The 22,151-nt window shown below is 50.4% G+C and overlaps 2 protein-coding genes across 2 annotated transcripts in view; both read right to left on the bottom strand.

The window, feature by feature from the left end:
- The window catches only part of fras1 (Fraser extracellular matrix complex subunit 1), a 114,032-nt gene extending 100,512 nt beyond the window's left edge, over positions 1 to 13,520 (bottom strand). The window contains 2 exon segments of the mRNA XM_055511642.1: positions 11,767 to 11,798; positions 13,107 to 13,520. Coding sequence (XP_055367617.1) covers positions 11,767 to 11,798; positions 13,107 to 13,173 — 99 coding nt within the window. The 5' untranslated portion in view covers positions 13,174 to 13,520.
- Positions 13,521 to 15,221: 1,701 nt separating this feature from the next.
- Positions 15,222 to 21,534, bottom strand: mrpl1 (mitochondrial ribosomal protein L1). The gene is made up of 9 exons (XM_029160238.3): positions 21,104 to 21,534; positions 19,778 to 19,886; positions 19,369 to 19,633; positions 18,506 to 18,589; positions 18,185 to 18,256; positions 17,940 to 18,051; positions 17,606 to 17,706; positions 17,321 to 17,402; positions 15,222 to 15,379 (listed from the first exon to the last, which is right to left on the bottom strand). The coding sequence occupies exons 1-9, from the start codon at positions 21,132 to 21,134 to the stop codon at positions 15,258 to 15,260; spliced, it is 978 nt and encodes a 325-aa protein (XP_029016071.1). The 5' UTR covers positions 21,135 to 21,534; the 3' UTR covers positions 15,222 to 15,257.
- Between the last annotated feature and the right edge of the window lie 617 nt (positions 21,535 to 22,151).

Genomic DNA, 22,151 nt, shown 5'->3' on the forward strand with positions numbered 1-22,151 from the left:
CTCCGTGACGTACAGCACTAATGGAGCTCCATTGTTTCGACCTGGCGTCGTTTCTGAAGGTCGCTGTCGACTTATTGAGAAGCTCTGACAGTTTTAGCTGCGAGTCCTTGTCAGACAATAATTCGCCTGTGAAGAAGAAACGGAGGCGAACTCGTCCACAGGGTCGGGCGGTTTCACAGCAGGAGGCCAAACACGTGAACCTCCTCCTCTGCTCCGTTCTGCTCGTGTGCTCGTCTTCTGTCGCGTTTCCCTCAGTTCCTCCTTCCTTCCGTTCACGTGACCCACTTCCTGTTCTGGACATCCAGACACTGCCTCTCCACTGGTTCAGACACCTGAGGGCGGAGCCTCCTTCAGCAGGAGCCACGCTAACGGAGCGTTAACGGAGCAGTCTCGTTAGTTTCCCTCGTGTTTAGCTTCTTCAACTCAACTGAAAGCTTCACAGACTCTCACCTTCCTTTTTCTTCTTGCTTCGGTCTGTTTGTTCGGCAGCTCAAAGCATTTTCACAGTAAAATAACACTAAGCTGGGTTTTTTAGTGCAAATACATACTTTGAATGTAACTATGATTTTCAAGCCATATTGAAAAGTTGAGTTTTCCACCAAAGTGAAAAAAGTTATTTAAGTTGCTTTTAGTTTACTTTTTCCTTCCTTGTCTCTTTCAAACTTGAAAATGCTCCTGTTAAACTGATGAGTCAGCGTCGTCTGAAGTTCCTTCCTTCAGCGTGGACTTCAACTCCTCAGCTGTCGTCCCCACGTCCCCCACTTTCTCTCTCTCTGTGGTTTGACATCACTACTGGAGTTAACGAGTACATTTCCCATAATGCCCTGCTCCTTTAAAGGATCCGAGGCGTGTGCTCCCTTCCCTTTATATTTCCTCCAGCTCACTGCTACAGTACCCAGGTCTTTGTTTGCTCGTTACTCGGCCGAGCCCTCGACTCATTAACGACCCCTCCAACACTCAGACCTCTTAGGGCTAATTTACAAGAGATGTAAAAGCCTCAGGGTCGAAACTGACTCATCAGAGCTGCTCTAAACTTACGGCTTAAAAACTTCCTGCCCTCCAGTGATTTGATTCCCATCAGAGCTTTGGACTCAGCTACTGAGTAATTAAAGAGTGGAGGGGAAAATACCCCAGAGGATCATGAAATACAGTGAAGCCCTTTTCATCCAGTCAGTATGTGACAGAAAGTTCCTGCCAGATCATCAACACCATGAACTGATCACAGGAATAATGGGCAGAGGCTGGAATCAAGGATGGGACGAGTCGAAATTAAAGACATGTAAAATAAAGAGGAAAAAGTCTCAGTCAGTTCTTAAAACTTCAGAGTTTGTAGGGAGATGAATTATTCAGAATCCCTGTCCTGCAGAGCTGGATCCATCTGAGGCCTTGGGCGAAGAGACGACCACGTTCACGATGACGTAAAGGCAGTTTTACAACCTCATCAAACCGTCTGCATCCACGTTTCACAACCACGAGAATCCGCTTTTAACACAGACCGTCAGGAAAAACAGACTAAGCTGATGAAATGACTCAGCGGCGAATCCACGACTTGTCTCTGCTGAAGCGTTTGGATGAATGTGAAGCGTCCATTCCTCGGGTCCCTCGCTTCATGTGGCCCAGTCTATCAGACAGGACTTTAAAGCAGCAGCTGCTCATATTTCACACATCTTCTAAGAAGCTTGTATTGATGTGATGCTGATTAGGCTCAAACGAAAGAAGGAGAAAGTCACAGGCGCTCAGACCGAACAGAACTTTAACCAGAACCTGTTGGTTTAGTTCTCAACTCTCCCTGTTCCACTAAAATGCAAGTCTGCAAACCAACAAAGTCCAAGAGACTCAAACCTGGAGGTAAAATCCAACTTTTGACTGACTAATGATCCAACTTTGGTTTCATTTTCTTCCTTTTTTTGCCAAAGAAAATCTACAATTTACGCCCAGCGTAACACAAACTAAACAGGTTTATAGGCCTCAATGAATCATAATAATAACGATGTCTCCAGCCGCTGCAGGAGGAGCTCGACGGTCGATATGTGGTGGAATAACAGAGATGTTTTATGACAGTGTTGATGCGTCCTCCCGGCACCTTCTATCAGGATCTGATCAATACCCAATTAAGCTGAATCAGACTCACTGCAGGTGGGACAGGGACGAATTACACATTCTCACACAGGTGGGCTCTGGTCTCTCTTTTCTCCTCCATGTTTAGATCCAACAATGTTGAAACATAAATAAAGATAACCAGAAGAAAACCTACATTTACAACAATACAAACGATAAAACCAGAACAAACCACAGACAGCTTCACATACGCTTCCTTTCATCATAGCGGAACATTCTAACATTCAGAGGACGGATGTTGGTGGAGATGTGACCCTCCAGGTCCAGGACAGTCTGGCTCTGACCTCTGACCCCCTGCTGCTTCACTTATGGACCCAAATTACCAGCGGTACAACCATAGATGTGACAGACTGCCACACGTTCCCCTTAAGGGGCTCTGGATCACAGGCCTGACAACCTAAGCTGACAGTTAAGGCTTTACTGCCTCCTAACAAGAGCCTGGTCTTGTGAATAGAAAACAACAAGTGGTCCCTTCCTCCCCCACGTCCTCGCTGATGGCTGCACTAAAAAACCCCGCGCTGCAGCTTTGTCACCGGTTCTGTTCAAATGCTCTTTTGTGAGCTGAACCGTGTCGACCCCAGACGTCTGGGGTCGCGGGGCAGCGTCTTAACGCGAGGTGGATGTTTTAGAGCCCTGAGCTAAAACGTGACGGAGGATCTGTCGAGACAAGCATCTGAACCAACAGCGAGCCAAAAATGAGTTATGTTCAGGACATTTGCTTTGGACTGGAGCATTTTTTGCTCAGTTCACACTTCAAATCGAATCCCAAAGCAGGAAATCTGCGTTGGTTGATTCCCTGCGCAAACACGAAGGTGATGAGGATGAACGTGATGTGTGGGAAGAAAAAGTAGAGAAGCAATAGGAAAAAGGACAGAAACAGCTTCCTGTTCTAGTTATGTCGGAGGAATGTGGAGGATCCAGCCCATAAAACTGCAATAAACCACATTAAAAGCCTCCACGACGCCGAGTTTGAAGGCCGGAGCTTAAAGACGGCACCTGCCGCTCCGCGTCACTCGCTTCTTTATCTCTTAATTTGGGATCGGTACATCTAAACTCCCTCCGGAGCCGGATTATGATGCTAAACGCCACTATCTTTCTCCTCCATGATCCAGTGGAGACTTATGAAGTGAATAAGTGCATATAAGGAGGAGGATTAGAGAAGATGACACACCACAGAACAGCCTCCAGACGGAAAGTCTGGAGGACGGCACCGAGTCCGAGACCAAGACCCAGTCCGAGACTGAGACTGAGTCCAAGACCGAGACCCAGTCAGAGACCGAGACTAAGTCCGAGACCGAGAACCAGTCAGAGACCCAGTCCGAGACCGAGACCCAGTCCGAGACTGAGACTGAGTCCAAGACCGAGAACCAGTCAGAGACCGAGACTGAGTCCGAGACCGAGACCCAGTCTAAGACCGAGACCCAGTCTAAGGTCGAGTCCCAGGATCAGTTTGAGTGACTCCTCCGGCTGCTCGGTGCTGACAGACAAGCAGCCGCATTAGAGGCTTTGCTGTTGTTCTCTGCCCTCAGAACGTCTGCCTGAACTGAATAGGAAAGGTGCCGCTTTCTTACATTCATGGGCTGAGAGTGAAGTCTCCTCGATGCTCTGGAAGCTGGAAGAGCCTCATGAAGGCGCTCAGCACCACGATCCACGCGCTTCCTGCCCGCGGTCCACCACTGTTTTTGATTGGGCTCCAGGTGAGCGCTGCAGACGCCTCCTGGGCTCTGAGCTGTGTTCACACGCATGCCAGAGAGATGAGCGGCTCGGCCCGATAATGACAGGCGAGGAGAAGCTGGGCAGCGCCGCTCGTCTTTTCCTGTAATTCCTCTGCAAATTACAGTGGAGCAGAGCGGGGGTCCAGATGTTCCACCACTGCTGCTGCAGGGGTGTGTTTTCAGGTAGAACCTGAAGCCAGCCTCGTTCAGGGATCGTGTTTCTCTGCAGCTGCTTTTAGGGAACGTCTCTGCGACGGCGCTGCTTCCTTCTCGTGGGCAGGTTTTTAGAACACGAGCCCTGAAGCACCTGCTGAGCACAAACAGCAGCGCGATGCAGTGGGAGATCAGCTGTCAAACACAGCCCAGCTGTTTGCTCCAGGAGCAGAGGGAACGCGGGACACAAGGCGCCCGCTTCCAGTTCCAAACTGGTACCAGCAACCCACAGCTCGGCTGGACTGGGACCAGCCTGTGCTCCACTGAGGCCTCGCCGCTGACGCCAGTGATCTGTGCGTCCGTCGGGTCTGTCCATGTGTCTTGGTGCCGCTCCGGCCCACGGGAGGTTTAGCAGCTTGGCCCAGAGCCAGGACGCAGGCGGCACAAAGAACAAGCACATTCCTCACAACAAAGAGCCGCTCGGCGGCCGCTGAGGGCGATGGCTGAGGAATAAAGGACCATGACGAGCGCCCGGCGTCGGCCCACTTTCTGTCAACAAACCATCAAATTATGGCCAAACAGAAAGCGGATGAGAGGCCTGTGCACACAGCGCTGCATGTGTGGACACGTCGCAGCAGAACACACCACAGACTGCATTATTCACAGCCAGCAGCACTAGCGTGACGAGGAAACCGCAGGAGGAACCTGAAAAACACCGCGAGCAGCTGGAAGCAGCGAGCACCAGCTCTTATTTTCTTAACCAAATGAGTTATTAGCTTTCATTCAGCAAAAGGAAGCCTGTTTACACTGCGTCAGTCAGTGAGGGGTTTCATACATGAGGCCTAGAGTGGAGAAGCTGCAGACACAGGGCGGACATGTTGGTACAGGGCTCGTCTACGAGCTGCACTGTGTGGAAACACTGTGTCCTCCTTCAGACTGCGCCGACATTGTGCCTCCTTCGTCTGGGAGTCGCCTGAAGACGGCGGTGGAGGAAGGAGCTCAGACGAGCAGGAGGAGGAGGGATCAACAGACTGATGCCTGCGAGGGAGGAGCGTGAGACCGCGCTGGAGACCACCATGTCCAGTTAAAGGATGCTGGTGGCTGGCCGGGTGTGGGCGGCGCCGGGCAGCTCTGCCCGCGGGCTCAGACGACCCGCCGGAGACCAGAAGAGCGAGCGCCTCCGTGGTGTCTGCTCCACAAAGCAGCGCCGGGCCGCGCGGAAGCGTCGGCAGAGCGCGTTTAAGCCCGGCCGCGTGCGGATCCATCATTCATGCCGTGGGAGCCATCGTACCTCCACAGAGACGCCACGGCCTCCTCCCAGCCCGTCCTGACCGCCACGCCCTGCAGCACCGCTTTCATTGGTGCATGAAGGGAAATGCTGCACCGACGGCCTCGGGAGGCCTCCGGGCAGGTGTCCAGGAAGACTCTCACCTTGCTTCTACCAGATATTTTTAAAAATGCATGAAAGTATCTGTTCGTTGCAGAAGGAACCAGGAACAACAACAATCAATTATTCAAAGGTTGCACCAGCAGGTCTCACAGCTTAACCATTTATTTATGTCCAGGTTGAGTCTGAACCACAGGAACAGAGAACGCGTCCGTCTGACTGATCCGCCCTCTGACGAGAAACCAGCTCCCCTGGTTCTGGATACAACGAGAAGCCACTGTGAACGACTGGAGCGATGACAAACGAAGCTCCACTAGGATGCAGCATGTACGTGGCACCAGGTGCATCATGGGAAGTCACTGCGATGCTTTGGGTCATGTTCTGCCCAGATGTTGCTCGCTGGTTCTGGTTGGAGCAGCACAACAACCAGATTGAGGTGTTGACTCAGCTCCAAACTCTGGGTCTGAGCCGGACCAAGCAGTCTGATCCACCTGGTACCAAACACCACAGCACAGTTTCAGGTTCTGGTGCAGTCCAGCTACTGTGTCCTGACTCCCTCCGTCGGTTGTTGGAACGTCTGAACTGACGACCCCCCACCGAGCAGCAGCATCATGAGTCACGAGTCACGGAGCGGGACGGCCCAGTGGGGAGAAGTGGGTCACGTGAATGTAGCACCGTCTGTTAGCAGTTTAGCAGGTTAGCGGGTTAGCAGGTTAGCGGGTTAGCAGGTTAGCGGGTTAGCAGTATAGCGGGTTAGCAGGTTAGCGGTATAGCGGGTTAGCGGTATAGCGGGTTAGCAATTTAGCATCCCGCTGCTCTGCAGCTCATCAAACATTCACCCCCATCGCTCGCAGACAAACCACACACCTGTGATAGTTTGGATGAGGCCTCCTTTAAACGCTGCAGCCGCCGCTAAACACGTCACACACTTCACACGGAGACCAGAGCTGCATCATCCAGACGAGGAGGAGACCAGCAAACGCACCAGAGTCCGGATCACAGAACAGGCCACCGACCAACTCACCTGTGAAAACTCCATGCAGCGTCTGCAGCCGAGCTGCCAGACGAAACGCCTGAGGCCTCGCATTATGTTCACTGCTGCCAACGAGACCTTCCAGGCAAAACAAAAGGAGCCGAGCTTTGAGTGTTCGTCGCAGACTGGCCTGTAAACGGGCCGAGGCTTGTTCCTGCTGAGAGGAGGCTGAGGATCCACCACTTTTAACACTCGCTGCTGATCACTCACCTGAAGCTAAACCGCAACCTGCTGCGTTTCACCAAATACTAATACACAGTCACCAGCAACAACCACGAAGCACAAACTATCTGAGATCAGGCGCCGCCGCCGCCGGAGGAGCGGGGAGCGCCTCCTGCAGAGCGAGAGCAGCCCTTGTTTTGTGATCAGCTCAGGTGAGGAGGTGCAGCCATCGCCAGGCGGCGCGTCGCCCCAGGCCCACAGGTCTCCGGCTGTCAGCGCCAGGCACCGAGCAGCAAAAGGTTAACGCTGTGGCTAATGAGCACAGACTCACACGTCGTCATAGTCCTCTCGTAAATTCTGACACACTGAGACAACAATTACAGCGCTTAGATTTAAACTGCAGGGGTTTTACAGCCGGGCGGCTCCTGCAGATTCCTGCCAATCACACAAAACGAGTGAGGCTGATGTTTGACGGACCTGCACAGTGACCTGATCAGACTGGTCCCCGGCCCGGCCCGGCCCGGCCCGGTCTGACCTCCCACACGTCGGAGTTCTTCATTCATTTTATAAAGTTCACTTTCCTTCAGCCCTTTATGATATAAACAACAGATTTTGAAGTCGTCCCTGCAGTGGTGCTGGTTCCTCAGAGTGAGACTCCTCTGGGACGAGGCCGATTAGAGAAACGAGCCCTGTGGCGGACGGCGAGTGCAAACATGGCCGCCGAGCCGGCGGCGACAGGCGCCGCAGCGCTCCAACGCGCTGCCTAAACACTTGTAGCTGCAGGAGCCTGCGGGCGCAGACGGCAGGAAAGCAGCGCGGGACGGCCGGGCCTCGGGCGGCGCCTGCTGTTTGCTGATAACAGGCCGACGGGGCTCGGTCCGACACCAGGGAGACGAACAAAAGGCGGCGCCGACGTCAGCGCAGAGCAGCTACTGTAGCTCCTCCTCCTCCGTTGGCCCAGGTTGGACCACTTCATCCAGGAGGGGACAAAGGCTCAGTCCAGGAGCGTGGCCGCTCTCACCATCACACAGAGGGTCTCAACCTGAGGAACAGGTTCAAGTCAAACATCTCCACAAAGGTCCCAGTTCTCCCATCAATGGAGCATGTGTCTCAGTGGTCGCTCCTCCAGGCCGACCCAGCGCTGACTCACACAGAGCTTGAGCTTCCTGGCTCCTCTCCATCTGGGCCTGTAGTGACACGCCTGCACCAACAAAGCCCCTTCACATAGTTTTAAAGCACGCCGCGCCTTCCCGCGCATACGCGACCTTTCGTAACCTTCTGGGCCCGTCCTCCCTCTGCTCCACCGCCCTTCATTACAGCCAGGAGTCATTGTTTCAGCAGAGACGGTGAGATCACACAGCGTTTCTAATGAACACCATGACACAGAGAAGTTCATTAGCTGAACAAACGAGGAGCAATCATGGCTGCGCTGAGGAGCTAGCCTGGTAATCAGACGTGTGGAGGGTCCTCGGCCGAGCCGCTGTTCTGACATCAGTGTTAGCGGAGCATCGGGAGTCACCAGGTTGGAGGGACCAAAACCAAGCTGCATTTAGCTGACGCATCCCTGTTTTACCCGGACGCGCCGGGAGGAGTAAGTTCAGCTCCTGCTCAAGTTCAGTGTGACCTGAATGAATGAGTCCAAACAGACTCACATATTAGTTTGTAGCCAAATTAAAATCAAGTGACCCTCATTTACTGCGGTAATAACTTAAGGCTTCCAGTCGCAGTGAGAGGGTTTCGATGCCGTACGTGTGGTTTCTGTGTGTGGGGTCAAAGTTCATCTGCTGCGCTAACACCTGTTAAGCTAGCGGAGCCGCAGCGTCCCCCCCCATGCACGGCCTCGGTCCCCTCCCCTCGCTGCTTTGCTGCTTTGTTTGCCTGTGGTGAACGTCTGATCATGAGGGCTTCGAAGCTGTTAATGCACGTCCTGCTCCACATCCATACGCTCAGATGCCATTACTGCTCCCAACATCATGCATACTGCAGAAACTGCTGCATGTGGGCTGTGAACGTCCCCCGAGCTCTGAGACGCCTCCTAAAAGCTCACTGTTCTCCAATTTAAATTCCACTTAGGTCTGATCTTGTTTTTTCCAACGACATCAGACTCACGTTGTGAAGCGAGTCAGGCGGCAGCAATCAGACGAACTGCTGAGCGGCTGTTTACATACAGTTTACTGAAAGGCCTCGGTGTCGTTTAAGACCAGGACCCGCATGCACTCAGCTCCCAGACACGTTCCAGCTTTTAAAGGGATTCAGAAATGTCTCATTTGACTGTTTAGTCTCAAAGAATAGAACTAATCCATGTTTCACTGCAGCAGGAACAAGGACAGGAGTCGTGGCAGAGCTGCTTCGCTTCTTTCAGTGAAAGTGAGACGCTGATGTAATCTAAGAGCAGAGCAGCCCGGTCAATGCTCATTCCTGCATGTAGAGAAGCAAACGGGGAAGTGGCTGAAATGTGAGACAAGAATTAATCATAGATAGAAAAATCTCCCAAAGCCGCTTTGGGTTAGTTGTTTCCCTGCGTCCTCCTGCAGTCTGTTAACGTTTAACCCGCAGAATTCCATTTAAGCTCTACAGTTTGTTGTCTTTCATTTGAATCCGTTCAGCTTCTAACTTCTAATCTGAAAAAGTGGGAGTTTGTGCTTTTATACGTACTTCTACATCACACTCACACTGTCACACTGCCTCAGTCTGATGCCAATCTGCATCTGATCTGCCTCTGAGGTTAAATTAAAGCCACAGGATCAGATCAGGAAGCTTCATGCTGCGTTTACACTTAATTAACTCAGGGCTGAGCGTCATATGGAAAAGAACGATTCCATCTCCAGCCGCTCGCATCTTTAAGTGTTACTGACTGGACGAGCTGAGCAACAAGGTGCGAAGCCTCCATCGCTCAGCGGTTTAAACCGCAGGAGAACCCAGCTTCACGTTCCTGTGGCAGCCGCGCTGATGTAGACGAGGTTCCACAGGCTCCACCAGACAAACGGAGGGTGACGCCGGCGCACAGCAGCTGGGTTCATGGCCTTTTATGGGCCTCGCCTTATAAACACCATGCACGTGCAGCCATGCACAGAACACTGGCACCGGGTCATAAAGAAGCACTGGGGCCAAAGTCAGGCCTGGAGCTGCTGGGGCGGGTCAGAACCGGCAGTCAAGCGGGTCCGGTCACTTCAGGCCCGTCTGCAGGTGTAGGTTCACGCCGGAGCTCCGTCCTCACGCTGCTATTCTCGCGGTGCCCTGCATTCTGATTCCTACGGGAGCGGCAATGCCAGGAATTCAAGCCTCGAGGGCGGATGTTATATTTGGACGGTGCTGCATGTGGTCCTTTGCCGGGCCGGTGGCACACGGCGCTGCAGCACGCCTCCCCCCACGAGCCCTGACGGCACCAGCGCTCCGTCCCGTCTGGGTCTGATCCTATCTTACTGGTTTGTTCATACGCTACTCAGGTGAACGACAGCACCTTCATGCATCAGCTGCAGTCAAATCAAACGTGCAGCTGCTAAATCAGGCCCAGACTGAGTCCTGCGTCTGATCGCCTCATCGGGTCGATGGACAAACAGGACGGACCCACAGCTCCACGCGTGTGTGGAGAACCTGAAAGGAACAGGCTGATCTAAGCGGAACCACGTTCTGTGCCACTGACAGAAAACAAACTTTGTGTGGAGACGTATTAACGCTCATTTCAGGCTGCAAAGTTGCTGGAAGCCTCCTGTCACTGCACTGATCTGTGACTTGAAGCCGTTTTAATTCAGCCTTGAAGATTAATCTGCGTAATGAAGATCAGGGAGGTTAATTATTGGCATAAGTCAAAGTGGATGAGGTCTGGTCCAATGAGCGTCTGCCGAGGCTGTGGTGGAGTCGCTCGTCTCCAGGTGTGGCTTTGTTTCCCTTTGAACTCCACGGCCTTTTCCTGCTGTGTTCAAACCTGCTGCCACATCCCAGCTGCCTCCGTCCTCCTCTCCATCGCTGCGTCCTGGCTCCAGTAATTACCTCCCTTCAAAGCGGCGAAGGCAGGACGCGACTACGGACTGGAGGCGCTTGTAGGTTTGTCACGGCTCACGGCTCGAAGCTCTAATTATGTTGATGACACAGCAGGACAGAAGCAGCAGTTCCTCATTATTGTGCCTGAGAAGCACAATCATCCCGCTGAGAACCACGTCTGAGGCTCTTAGGACAGATTACCAGTTGTTCTAGGACACAAGTGGCATTTTATAAAGGCCACAGGAGCAAATTTCAGTGTTTATTTACTTGGGTCCAAGCAGTGAATGAGACATTTAGAGGCTCAGTCGCCGTTAGCGTGGGAACCTGCTCAGCGTTTCATCCTCGTCCTGCTTCTGAAGCTGCAGTTTAACCTCCTCCGTGGCCTCATCCACAGGTCCACCTCAACGCTCACACGTCACATGAACACAGAACCAGCCAAGCGGACCGCGGCCTGACCCACTGAGGGGACGCAGAGGTCCAGGTTTGTCTGAGGCCAGTAGAGCTTTAAGAGCAGCCCGTGGGTTTATGTGCAATGAGTGACATGATGCGATACAATGTGTGTCACCACGGGTTTGCAGCGTGGACAGAACCACAGCTTGGACTGCAGGAGCAGAGGCTCGTGGTCCTGGTTTGTTACGGTTCTCAGAAGGACTCTGGAGGCAGCATGAGCCAACAAAGTCCATCACGACTGGACGGAGGCAAGAACCCTGAGGTCGAACCGTTGGATTTCTTGACTTCGTGACTTTTGTTCAGTGTTTTACCAAATGTGGAGCGAACCATATGATCCAAATCACTAGAACCTGAGCTGCAGCGGAGGAACAAGGCCACCTCTCATCTCTGCTGACGCCTCAAACCAAACAGCACATCTTCAAACATTGGAAGCGGAGCCGGGATGAGAGGCTCTGGCAGCGAGGCCTGAAGCGCGTGAGTGAAGCCCTGGGCGTCTGCCAGCAGCCAAAGGCCCATCACAAGCTCCTGCCCAAGTTCTCCCATTATCTCCCACCAAGTCCGTGTCCGTCGTGAATTATAGATGAGTCTGCGTCCCAGACAACAGGACGTGGACCATAATGCAAACTACCATCACAAGCACACGGCCATCAGTCTCACTAACGTGGTGAATAATACATGAGGAAATACCCAGCAGGGGGCACAAATTAACTTAACATAGCGATTGTGTGAGAGGACGACTTAAGCAGCGACAGTAAAGAGGCACCTACCGCGTACAGAGATCCCTCGTAGATACAGGCTCCTGGGGAGAGAGACAAAGACGTCAGCAGGCAAAGTAAAGAAAAGTAAAGAAAACAAATGCTCAACGCACAGTTAATATGAAACAAGCTGTTGAAGCCACTGGACCCGTTAGTTCTGGTACCTGGGTTGGTTTCAGTCTGTGATGTTCAGCTGGAGAGAGGAACACAACACGAACCCTCCAGAGCGTCGCAGTCACGGCTAATAATTGTGTGTGTGTGTGTGTGTGTGTGTGAGACACATGAGGGCAGCTGTTTCAGGCCTCAGTCTCCTCTGCACCATATAATCTGGCACTTTAATCAGTTCAGCGGAAGATCAGCAGACGCTGTTTATATCGCAGCTCTGCCACCAAAGAAAAGTGTGGAGGTTTTAAACAAGATTAACAGCACGTCTCACACACAACGCTCTCAGTGTGAGACGCAGATTACAGCACAGATTTACAGTGCTAAAACCAACGGAGCGCGGGTGGATTAGCGCCGGCCCAGAGGTCAGAGGTCAGAAGATACAAAAGCATCCAAAAAGGGGGCGGAGTCACACAAGAAGCTCCAAGAAAACAGACCGGAACCAGAGGAGACGATGAAGACGCTGCTGCAGCGTCGCTCTCATTTATTCTGGGCCAAAGTTACAGAAACACCTGCGAATCACCAAATCAGCGACTGACAACAAGAACACAACGCTAAATCCAATCAGACGGGATTCAAGTGATCATAAATTAATCTGCAATAATCTGGTGTCTGTAGACACGGGTTCAAAGGGGAGATGCCTCCTCGTGTCATCAGAACCGATGAGGATAATTATGATCAGTGGGAGCAGCAGTTAGAAGCCGGGCTCACAGCCCTCAGGTACCAGGCGGTACCTGCCTCGGACCCAGTTCGGGCGGGTTCAGTACCGCCACAGCCTCGCGTGAACGGAAACAACTTTGCAGCCTGAGCCCAAATGAGCAGAACTCTGGACGGATCCGAGAGCAGCTGCTGCTTCACCGCCAGGCGAATAAGAAATGAGAGCGCATCCAGACATCAAATCAGTGTCTGCTTAGTTTCAATTCATCACTTTTCTCCTCTGAGACTCAGCAAACCCACAAACCCAGGAGCCGGACTCACAGAACCGCCCTGAGTGGGAAACAAGGCGCTCTCACAGCGGGGTCCCCACGGACCTCCGAACTGGGACCGGGTCGATGGAACCTGCTCCGCACAGAACCGGAGGACAAGTGTCGTCGCAACTTTGTCCCCAGAAAACACTTGGTGAAGGATGTGAAGTGGGTCGAGCCGGAGCCTGACCCACTTCAACCAGCACACACTGTAAATTCACCCACCGTGAGTCCCACGGGGGGCGGCGAGGAGCCCTGCGAGGGCGCCGACGAACACCCACCATCCGCCCATGGCCGCGAGGATCCGGATCCGCGGAGGGACGAGCGCGCGAGACTGTTGGTCGGACTCAGATCAGCTCGGTTCTCATCGTGGGTCCGGAGAACAAGCCGAGAAGCGGGTCGGACTCCGCGCTGGACCGCGGCTCAGCGCGAAGCCTCCTTCCGTCTCCGACTCGATCAGTCGCTCCGAAACTCTGCCAAGAAATAAAACAGGCGCAAGGTGGTTCGGTTCGGCTCGTCCTCCTCGGCACCGGCACCAGGACGCGTCTATGGAGCCAGGCGCCGCAGAGCTCGGTCGGACTCTGCGCTCCTGCACCGGGTTGGAAGTGGTTTCTGTCGGCGCTGCGGCTCGTAGTCCTCCAGACCCCCCCCCCCCCCCTCTCTCCCCCTCCCCCCCACGCTCCTGCCTCTCTCCCCCCCCCCCCCCCCCCCCACCTCCACCACCCACCTCGCAGACAGAACCTCACTGGGACCCTGCTCCCTGAGGGATTAAACCCCGGCAGGAGAGAATTATGGGTTTGTTTGTTTTTTTGAGGGGAAATCAAGTAGATCACGAGAGGGATTCATCACTTTAATCCTATTTACAGCTGAAATCTGACATTTACAGAAGTAATTCAGTTTGTGAGCAGCGAGCGTGTGGTGGAACTGGCGGTTCTCACTTCATCACCTCGGTGCTGCATCGGTGCTGCGTGGCTTCACGGCCTCAATGCTCACATTTACATGTTGTTATTGAGCATTTATGGTCATTTTAATCACCTTTACGTTGACTGGCCCCTGTTATAAGAGTTTAGCGTCACTTTATCTCAGCCGTGTTTATTTCTCGCTGCCTCACACACAGTATTAACAGGGACATGTTTAAAATATGAATATGAGCATGACAAATTTCACCAAATGAAGCCAACAAACAGCCTAAAACACACAAAACAGGCCAAACATTCTCCTCGTGCGTTGTGCTTTAACTACACGTACCGTTTAATGCAGCTGGATGTTTGCAGGTCTGAGATTCCTCAGGGTCACATGGCAGTAACCTGACCCACACTCAGCCTCTTTGTCCTCTGCCAAAACCGGGATCAGATCAGTTTTGCCTCTGAACTAGCTTCTTTTCTGCTGCTGCAACTATTTATAACCAGGAGCTGGTGACGCAGCAGAAGATTAAAATATGTGGTTGAACCCCGACAGTGTGGGAATAGAAAAGCAGTCAGAACCACTGGAAGCATCATCCACAGCTACCTGAGAACAAAATGCGCCGAGGCTGCACGACTAAAATGAAAAAAGGGCAACAATGCTTAAAAATATCTATAAAACAAGCACAAAACACCAGATATACACACAATCAGTAAACGCAGAGCAGAAACCACAGTGATGTTTGTCTTCCAACACGACTTCAGGTGTGAGTCTGAGCGTGTGCTTAGAAAAGGATGACAGGCCTTTGAAGTGTGGCATTAAAGTGAGGGTCTACCTGTCGGCCCAGAATCAGCAGACGCTCAGCGGCGCTGCAGGTTGATGCTTGGTGCCAGATTGGGAGCTTATATTGGTCCCTGTGGGGAAATCAGGCAGAAGGAAGGAGGGAGGAGCGACTTGTAGAAATGATGAAAGTGGCTTCAGTGACGTTCCTCTCGTTGCCACTCGGCCTCAGTCTGTTACATCAGGACCGACTCTGCCCACAAAGTGCTTCACACCAGCCATCAGTCTTTGTCATGACTTTAATTTGAGGCTGCACAGGCTCCAGAAGCCTCGACTGACACTCATTAAAGGTCCTGATCTACACCTGGTCACAGACCAGACGTCCACACAGGCCTGTTTGTTTCTGACTAGACGATTCAATAAGCTTCAAGTTGACTCGACATGGATACAACTTGATCAGACAGTGATTTTATGATTTTAGAGAAAACACGAGTTATGAAGATAAGATTAAAAGATAGACTGTGTTAACACCGCCCCCTGGTGCTCAGTTACTTGAACTACACCTGGTGGACGGACGGATGCTGGGTGACACCTGCTTCCTGTCGCCGTGGACACTGTGTCCTCCTTTTTTTTGCTTTAAAAACAAGGACTCAGACGTTAAACTCACAACGCTTTATTGAGTACAGTGTATATTTACAGTGAAATGGTGCTTTTCTCCTTCTCTTCATCTGCTGGTTTCAATAAGACGTCCTCACTCTTAAACCACAGAGCTTCACTGGTGCGACTGGTGACGATGGCTCGCTGGATGAACGGTCCTGAGGAGGGAGAGAGACTGTGAAACAAGTCTACATCACTGTGCAACTCCAGGCAGAGCTGCAGGCAGTGGCTCGACAGCAGTCCTCTGGACCAATGATGCGTCCGACCAGCCACTCAAACACAGGTCTTCCTGGATAACGGTGTTGAAAACATAATAAAATCTCAAACTGAGCATCACTTTGCATGAAATTATGTTAAAGAGCGCTCAGATTGTCTCTCCCACAGCGGCTCCATCATTAGAAAACATGTCGGCTCCCTGCAGACTTCATCTCCGACACATTTACTGTTAACTTGGTTACAATCCTTATTTCAGCATCAAGCTTGTGCTGTTGTCATGAATTATTCCCACAAACCCCTGGGGCTGGTTCTCAGCCACCACGCAGTATCCTCTGCCTGCTTCAAGCGTTTATGGGCTTCCTCCTGTTCCTGCCCACGCGGCAGCAGCTTCTGTCCAAATGACTCCAAAACATTTTTATGGACATGAGGAAAATCTCAGCTGTTAAACTGCTCATTTAAATAACAGTATGTTTCACAGACATTCACATGGACTCGACTTCTGGGTGCAAACGTAATTACTGGAGAAGCTGAAGTGCTGCAGAGCGTGTGCAGACAGAGCTCAGGTGTCTCGGCTCTATTCTGAGAGACAATGAGTTTTTGCTTGTGACTGGTGTTTGGCTGAAATCCAGACTAAATGAATGTAGGCCACAGAGCAGCCGAAGTTTAACAGTAGTTATGCTCTGAGTCCCTCCACAGCCTGATGTTTGATGCTTCTCCGTGGGATCTTAAGATTTATGTCTGACTGTGGTGCCGTCTAAATGATTCACTACTGGAAAAGAAGCCGACACATTTTTAAGGTTTGCTCGTGCTGTTTTTGATGCATTATTTGACACGAAAACATAAACCATCAGTTTGTTCAGATGCGTTTCCAAACTGGCAGTGGGAACAAAAACTAGGAGACGAGTGAGAGATCAGGAGCCAAGTCTTAACGTGTTTTCACAGCAAGAAACTGCAGCTGCATCTGAGCTCAGGATCAAACTGTGGTGAAGAAGGACTGTGTTTGTACAGGAAGAAAAGTAGGTTTAAAACCTGTGACATGTTTCTGGGGGGAGGAGAAACGATTTGTGCATCAGCTGAGGACGACGTCCAGGTCTGACATCTGCGTTTAAGAGAGAGGATGCTGCATCAACTGAAGCCTGATGTTTAAACCTGATTAAAAGAACTGAACTCAAACAGGCGTTCAGGGTCCCCAGGGGATGCACCGACCACATTAAACATGTTAGGATCCATCCGCTGCTCTGTAACAACTGGTTCAGATACCGACAGCTGGTTGAGGCTGATGCTCTGACTGCTTCACCGGCGGTTGAACGACCTCACAGCTACTGGCCTGTAGAGCTACACCTCTGTTAGACAACACTTTAATGTTTTAATTTGCTTTCTGCTGAGTAGACGTTTGCTAAATGGCCACAAAGTCCTCGAGAGGGAAATGGGACAGTGAAGAGTCAGTGAGGAGACAGTCCAGGTCACAAAGCTTTGCAGCTCACTTCGCAGGGAGGCGCCGTTAATGACGTTTTATTTAGCCAGCTCAGAATCAATTATGTTTTAGATCATTTAATGCTCTGGCTCTAATGAGCCTCCATTAGTGGATGATTACAAGCTGCATCTTTTTAAACCAAGTAAACAAACTCTGCTTCCTGGTTGGCTCCAGCACCAAAATGCCATTCAACTTCCCCTCGAGTAAAACTCGTGCAACCGTCCATACGTCTTCCCCTTCCTCCACATGAGCTGGGCTACACTTGACACGGTCCAGTGCCTGCAGACGAGGCGGCAGCTGCTCTCATCTTTGAGCTACAACTAGCAAAACCTTGGCCCAGTCAAACAAACCAAAGCTGGCATCAACCCAGAGGGAGAAGTTTCAACACCGCTGGCTGCGGTGAACGTACCGGCGTCGGCAGGTCGGTGGGAGCAGACGTCCTCCAGCACGGCCTGCAGGTTGGAGAAGATGTGCTCTCTGGACATGTCCAGCTGTGGAGGACGCGACACATGAGAAAACGTGGTTCCATTTCAAAGACCTGATTAGAGCCATTTCAGCATCAATGTTGACAAAGCTTTTAAGTTTGAATGTAGCAAATGACTAATATGATGGCAGATCTCAGCAGGGAGCTCCGCGTCCCTCTGACGTCTTAGCTTCATCTGAGCGATCGTGTGCTGGTCCATCCGAGGCGTACCGTGGCTATCTGAGTCCTAACAAAGCAGTCGCTCTCCACCGCGTACTCGTGGCCCAGTCTAAACAACTCCAACATCTTGGGAATGTTGACGCCGATGGAGCCTGAGCATCAACAGACAGAGAGAGGAATTAATCAGCGCTGGCGCCCGCTGAGTCGGTAAAGGCATTCGGACTCGTTTGTCTTTGTAGGAGCTGCTGCAGTGAAGCAAAGAGCTGATAAAAACAGGCAGACAAGCGCCACGCAAAGCAGCACTACGGCATCAACGGACAGAAGGCGTCGTCTTCATTACAGGCAGAAACTAAAGTGACTCTAGGTTGGATTGATTTTAGCTCACCTCTTTTGCTCTTTGGAAACTTCTTCCTTAGTTTGTTTTTCAGCAGCACAAGCTTTGACACAATATCTGGAACCGCTACGTAGAAATCTGCCGAAATCTCATCATCCAATATCTGCAAATGGAGACAGAATAACTTTAACGTGAGCGGCTCCTGCAGGAACTCAAAGTGATATTTAGAAGTAAACTCAGGAAGAGTAGGAGCACGCTCTATGATGGAAAACAACAATTCGGCTGAAGTAACCCACTGGTTGTATGAGCTCAACTCCTCCAGCGCACACGGCACCGTGCTCCAGGGCAACTTGTGCTTGTTGAGCATCCTACAAGGAAAAGAGAGAGAAGATCCACTGACTGTCATTCATTAACATCCCAGTTATGACCCACAGCCTCTGCTGCTCGATTCTGTTCTACCTCAGCCCATCGCTAAAAGTGGAGTAACAAATAAAAGGTGCTGTTGCTGCACTTCAGAATCAATCAGTGCTCAGACAATATTAAAACTATTTATCAAGTGCAAGCAATAAACAGGCTACGTAATTAAGATTCATGGAGGCTGAGGGGGAAGGTTTTACCTCAGTAAAGACTAAAACTCTGTTCATCTCCGTCTTGAAGCGGTGAGGTAAGTGCACAGTGCTGACGAACGGGTCGACTTTTCTCTGAGAACAGGAAAAAATTATTTAATTAAACAGTTATCACTCACTTCAAATGTGGCTGCAAATAAAATATCTAAGAAAACATCTGAAAAATGATGAATTTAAATTGTGCATCAAGCCAAGATAATCAAGGATGAAATTTATTCTGCCAACACAACACTAATTTTTCATTTCTCTGGAGTGTACTTAATTCATTATGCATAGGAACATTGCTTCTGCACAGATCTGTGGAGACAGATGGATGAGATGGAGTCAGAGAGTGTCTCCTGGTTACTGAACGTCTCTGAAGATCTACGATGTTAAACAAATCGTCATATGAGGTATTTATTCCCGTGTGGCACCAAAAACTGCTCATGTTGCAAGCTTGACGGCGTTAAGTTCACTTTGATTTGTAGAGGTGAAGCATGGCAGTGACGGAAATAAGCAACACGCGGCTGCCAAGTCTGGATGTTCAAAGCCATCAATAATAAACCCTTTGGCAGGTGATCAGTTATTTTCTATTCTGAGGATTGAGCTGGTTAATAAAAAAGCAGAGCATTAAACAGTAAATTCAGACACCACTGATTCTTTGACTCAATGGATGCAAACAGGAAAAGCCTATTTCACTGAACCAATACCCGTGGAAGTGTGAAGACTAACGTCGTATGATATTTCTAGTGTTAATAATCATATTGTTAAGAAACCGCCACTCGTTTTCGGATCATTTTCTGAAGAGACAACCTTACAGTAAACTTTTATTTGTAAAAGACTGGCACTAACTAAAACAGGAGGCCAGTTGTCACCTTTTTCTCCAGTTTCATGTCAAGCTTCAGGTCGACATAGACAGGCTGGTTGTGGGGAGTGAAGTCCAGCTGCTGAAACTTCTTCAGCATGTCGATGGCGTCTGCTGCGCTGTGGATGGTCCGGGGGTAATACCTCAATATATACACGTCATCAACAGGCGCCCACGCCGTCTTGCCATAAGGCTTGTGTCTGTCGCTGTCATCGATGACCCTCTTCTCCTTCGTTTCCGCTTTCTCAGACACCTCCTTGTCTTTCCTTATTGCCCTGACAAGGGAAAAATGAAAAAAGCCATTTCCACATTTGCTCATGTGTTACGAGGGCAAAAAAGAGGCTGCTCTGCTGGGCAGCTGAGAGGGTTGAATGTGTCTGGCTGTTAAAAGGCAAAGAAGAAAATGTTTATGAACTCACTTGAAGGCTGCAAATTTCCTGACTGGTAAGTTCCTCTGTGCAGAGTGAGTGAAGCCTGTGTAGGCAGGAGCGCCGCCGCTCAGCAGCTGCCTCTGACATCCTGCTAAAACTGAGAGAGAAAAGCTGCATAAGAAATGAGATCCATAAAAACATCTGCGTCGTTTATAGTTGAGACGTCTACACACATCGTAGAGTATGGCCTCCCAGCGCTACATGAAAAATTTACATATCCATAAATCTTGAGTTTTCCACTCACACAAAAACCAAGGTTCATCTCTGCCAAACTGAGGCAGAGGAACAACAGGTTTTATTTTTACATAAAAACTCTCAACTCTCTGCATTATCGAAGTATTAAAGAGCTCAAACATATTCAACACAAAAAAAAGCAATCGGCAAGTTGAAATCCTGTACGAATTTGATCACAACAAACATGTCTCCAGTGCGGCTTCAGTTCTCTTCATCAAACTTATCGATTAATGGATGACTGCACCTCCAGACGCCTGCAGAGGTGCAAAGGCAAAGGGACTCGTGTTGGTGAATTATTAATATTACAGCTTTACTGGGACGACAAAAAATACAGTTCTCTGTAAGAGCACTTCACGTCTTTAACAGACAGCTGAAAGAAACTAGAGCCCAACATAACGGATTTATGTGTCAGGTTTTTCCCAAACGTCATTAATAAACCTGCTGATTTAAAGTGTCAGAGAGAGGGTGCAGCTGTGGTCCCCTCCACTCTCTGGGGCTTGTTTTTAGAGTACCAGGGGCATGGAGCTCTGGGGAGGTTTGTTTGAGGACATAACCTGGGGGGGGGGTCGGGGGTCTAGTTCCTGAAGGTGGCATGCACCTTCTTTGAAATAAAATCTTAACATTCCACAAGTTATTATTTTACAAACTTGTAGTAAATCCTCCACTCAGAATACATACAACGCCCAAAACAGCACCTTGGTTATCCAAATGTTTATTTATTCGTCTCTTGTCGCTCAGTAACGACTCACGATCGAGTCGGAAACAAACGTTAATTTTCTTTTGTTAAAAAAATGTATGTTACTTAATTTGACGCCGGATAAAACAAAGCATTGCAAGTATTTGGGTATCACCCCAAGCAATGTCCTTACGTGCGAGGTTTCATTAAATATCCAAAGAGAAACCTAAATTACACATATTTCCAAGAGGCTTGTCATCTGCAGCTAAAACAAGCTAACATGCGGTGACTGACACCACATCAAATCCGAACACACGTCGGAAGTAAACGGCACACAGTTCTTTCACAGAACATTTAACTGTGTTTACTGGTTCTAGTTACAGGCGAGGTACAAAAACACTGACCTTTCCACACACTCCGCGTGCAAGTTGCCATGTCTGGAAACACCTGCGACACCGTCCGTGTACAAACAGCGACTCGATTTAATCAGTTCCGCCTTAGAACTCGAACCAAATATCCGACATGAAAGACACTGTATAAAGTAACACAAGCAAGAACTAACAGATACTATTACAAAATAAATATATGGTTTATGAACTACTTTTGTAGTCGGCTTATCGTTCTCCGTTCATTTTAAAAAAAATGTAAGAACTCAGTTCTTATCAGAAGCTGGAGAGAAATCAGAGTAACAAAATAAAACAAAAAGTATCTTGCTTTGTTGACTGAATACCGAATGTTGTACCGAGTTCTATAGAACACAAGCTATATGCTGTATAGCATTTGTATTAACATCGAACTTGATTTGTCTTAATAACGATTAAAAACTAACTTTGGTAATATTTACCTTAAACCCAGAAAGGCAATTGTTAATATTAATAACGTTCTTAAAATAAAAAATGATTTAAAATACATATTTGCTCGGAGGTGAAAATACCAGCGGGCGCGCGCGGCGTATGTCCACGGGCACGAGCGGAAAATGCGTTTGTTGTTCTTCCTCCTGCTTCCGAGACGTTCAGGGTCCACACGGGTTCAACAGCCGCGTCTGCATGTCTCTGCCAATTCCCTCAATAAACCTGCTTCCACCGCCCCCGAATGAAGGTAATGTCCACTCTGACTTTGTTGCTACACCGCAGACACCGTAGCCGAGCTGTCGCCCGCTGAACGCCGCTTTAATCCGCCTCCTCTGCCACCAGCCCGTCCCCTCAGTGCGCCTCGGTGAGAACGGGCGCCGCGGCGCCGCAGCCGCGCTACTCCAGCGCCGTGCTTCGCGCTCTGCGTGCGGGAGCCCGTGTGCCCTTCGCGTCGCTGCTATTTTGCCCCATCGAACCTCGGATGATCCGCTGCGGACGTCGCCGCCGGGCGCGTTCACACCGCTGTCAGGTGCGGCAGCCTCCGAGCGGCGGAGCGAAGCCCCCGGAGCGGCCGATCGGCGGACCGGGCCCGGCCTGGCGG

This window comes from Betta splendens, chromosome 9 (genome assembly GCF_900634795.4).
Source record: "Betta splendens chromosome 9, fBetSpl5.4, whole genome shotgun sequence".
Taxonomy (NCBI): Eukaryota; Metazoa; Chordata; class Actinopteri; order Anabantiformes; family Osphronemidae; genus Betta; species Betta splendens.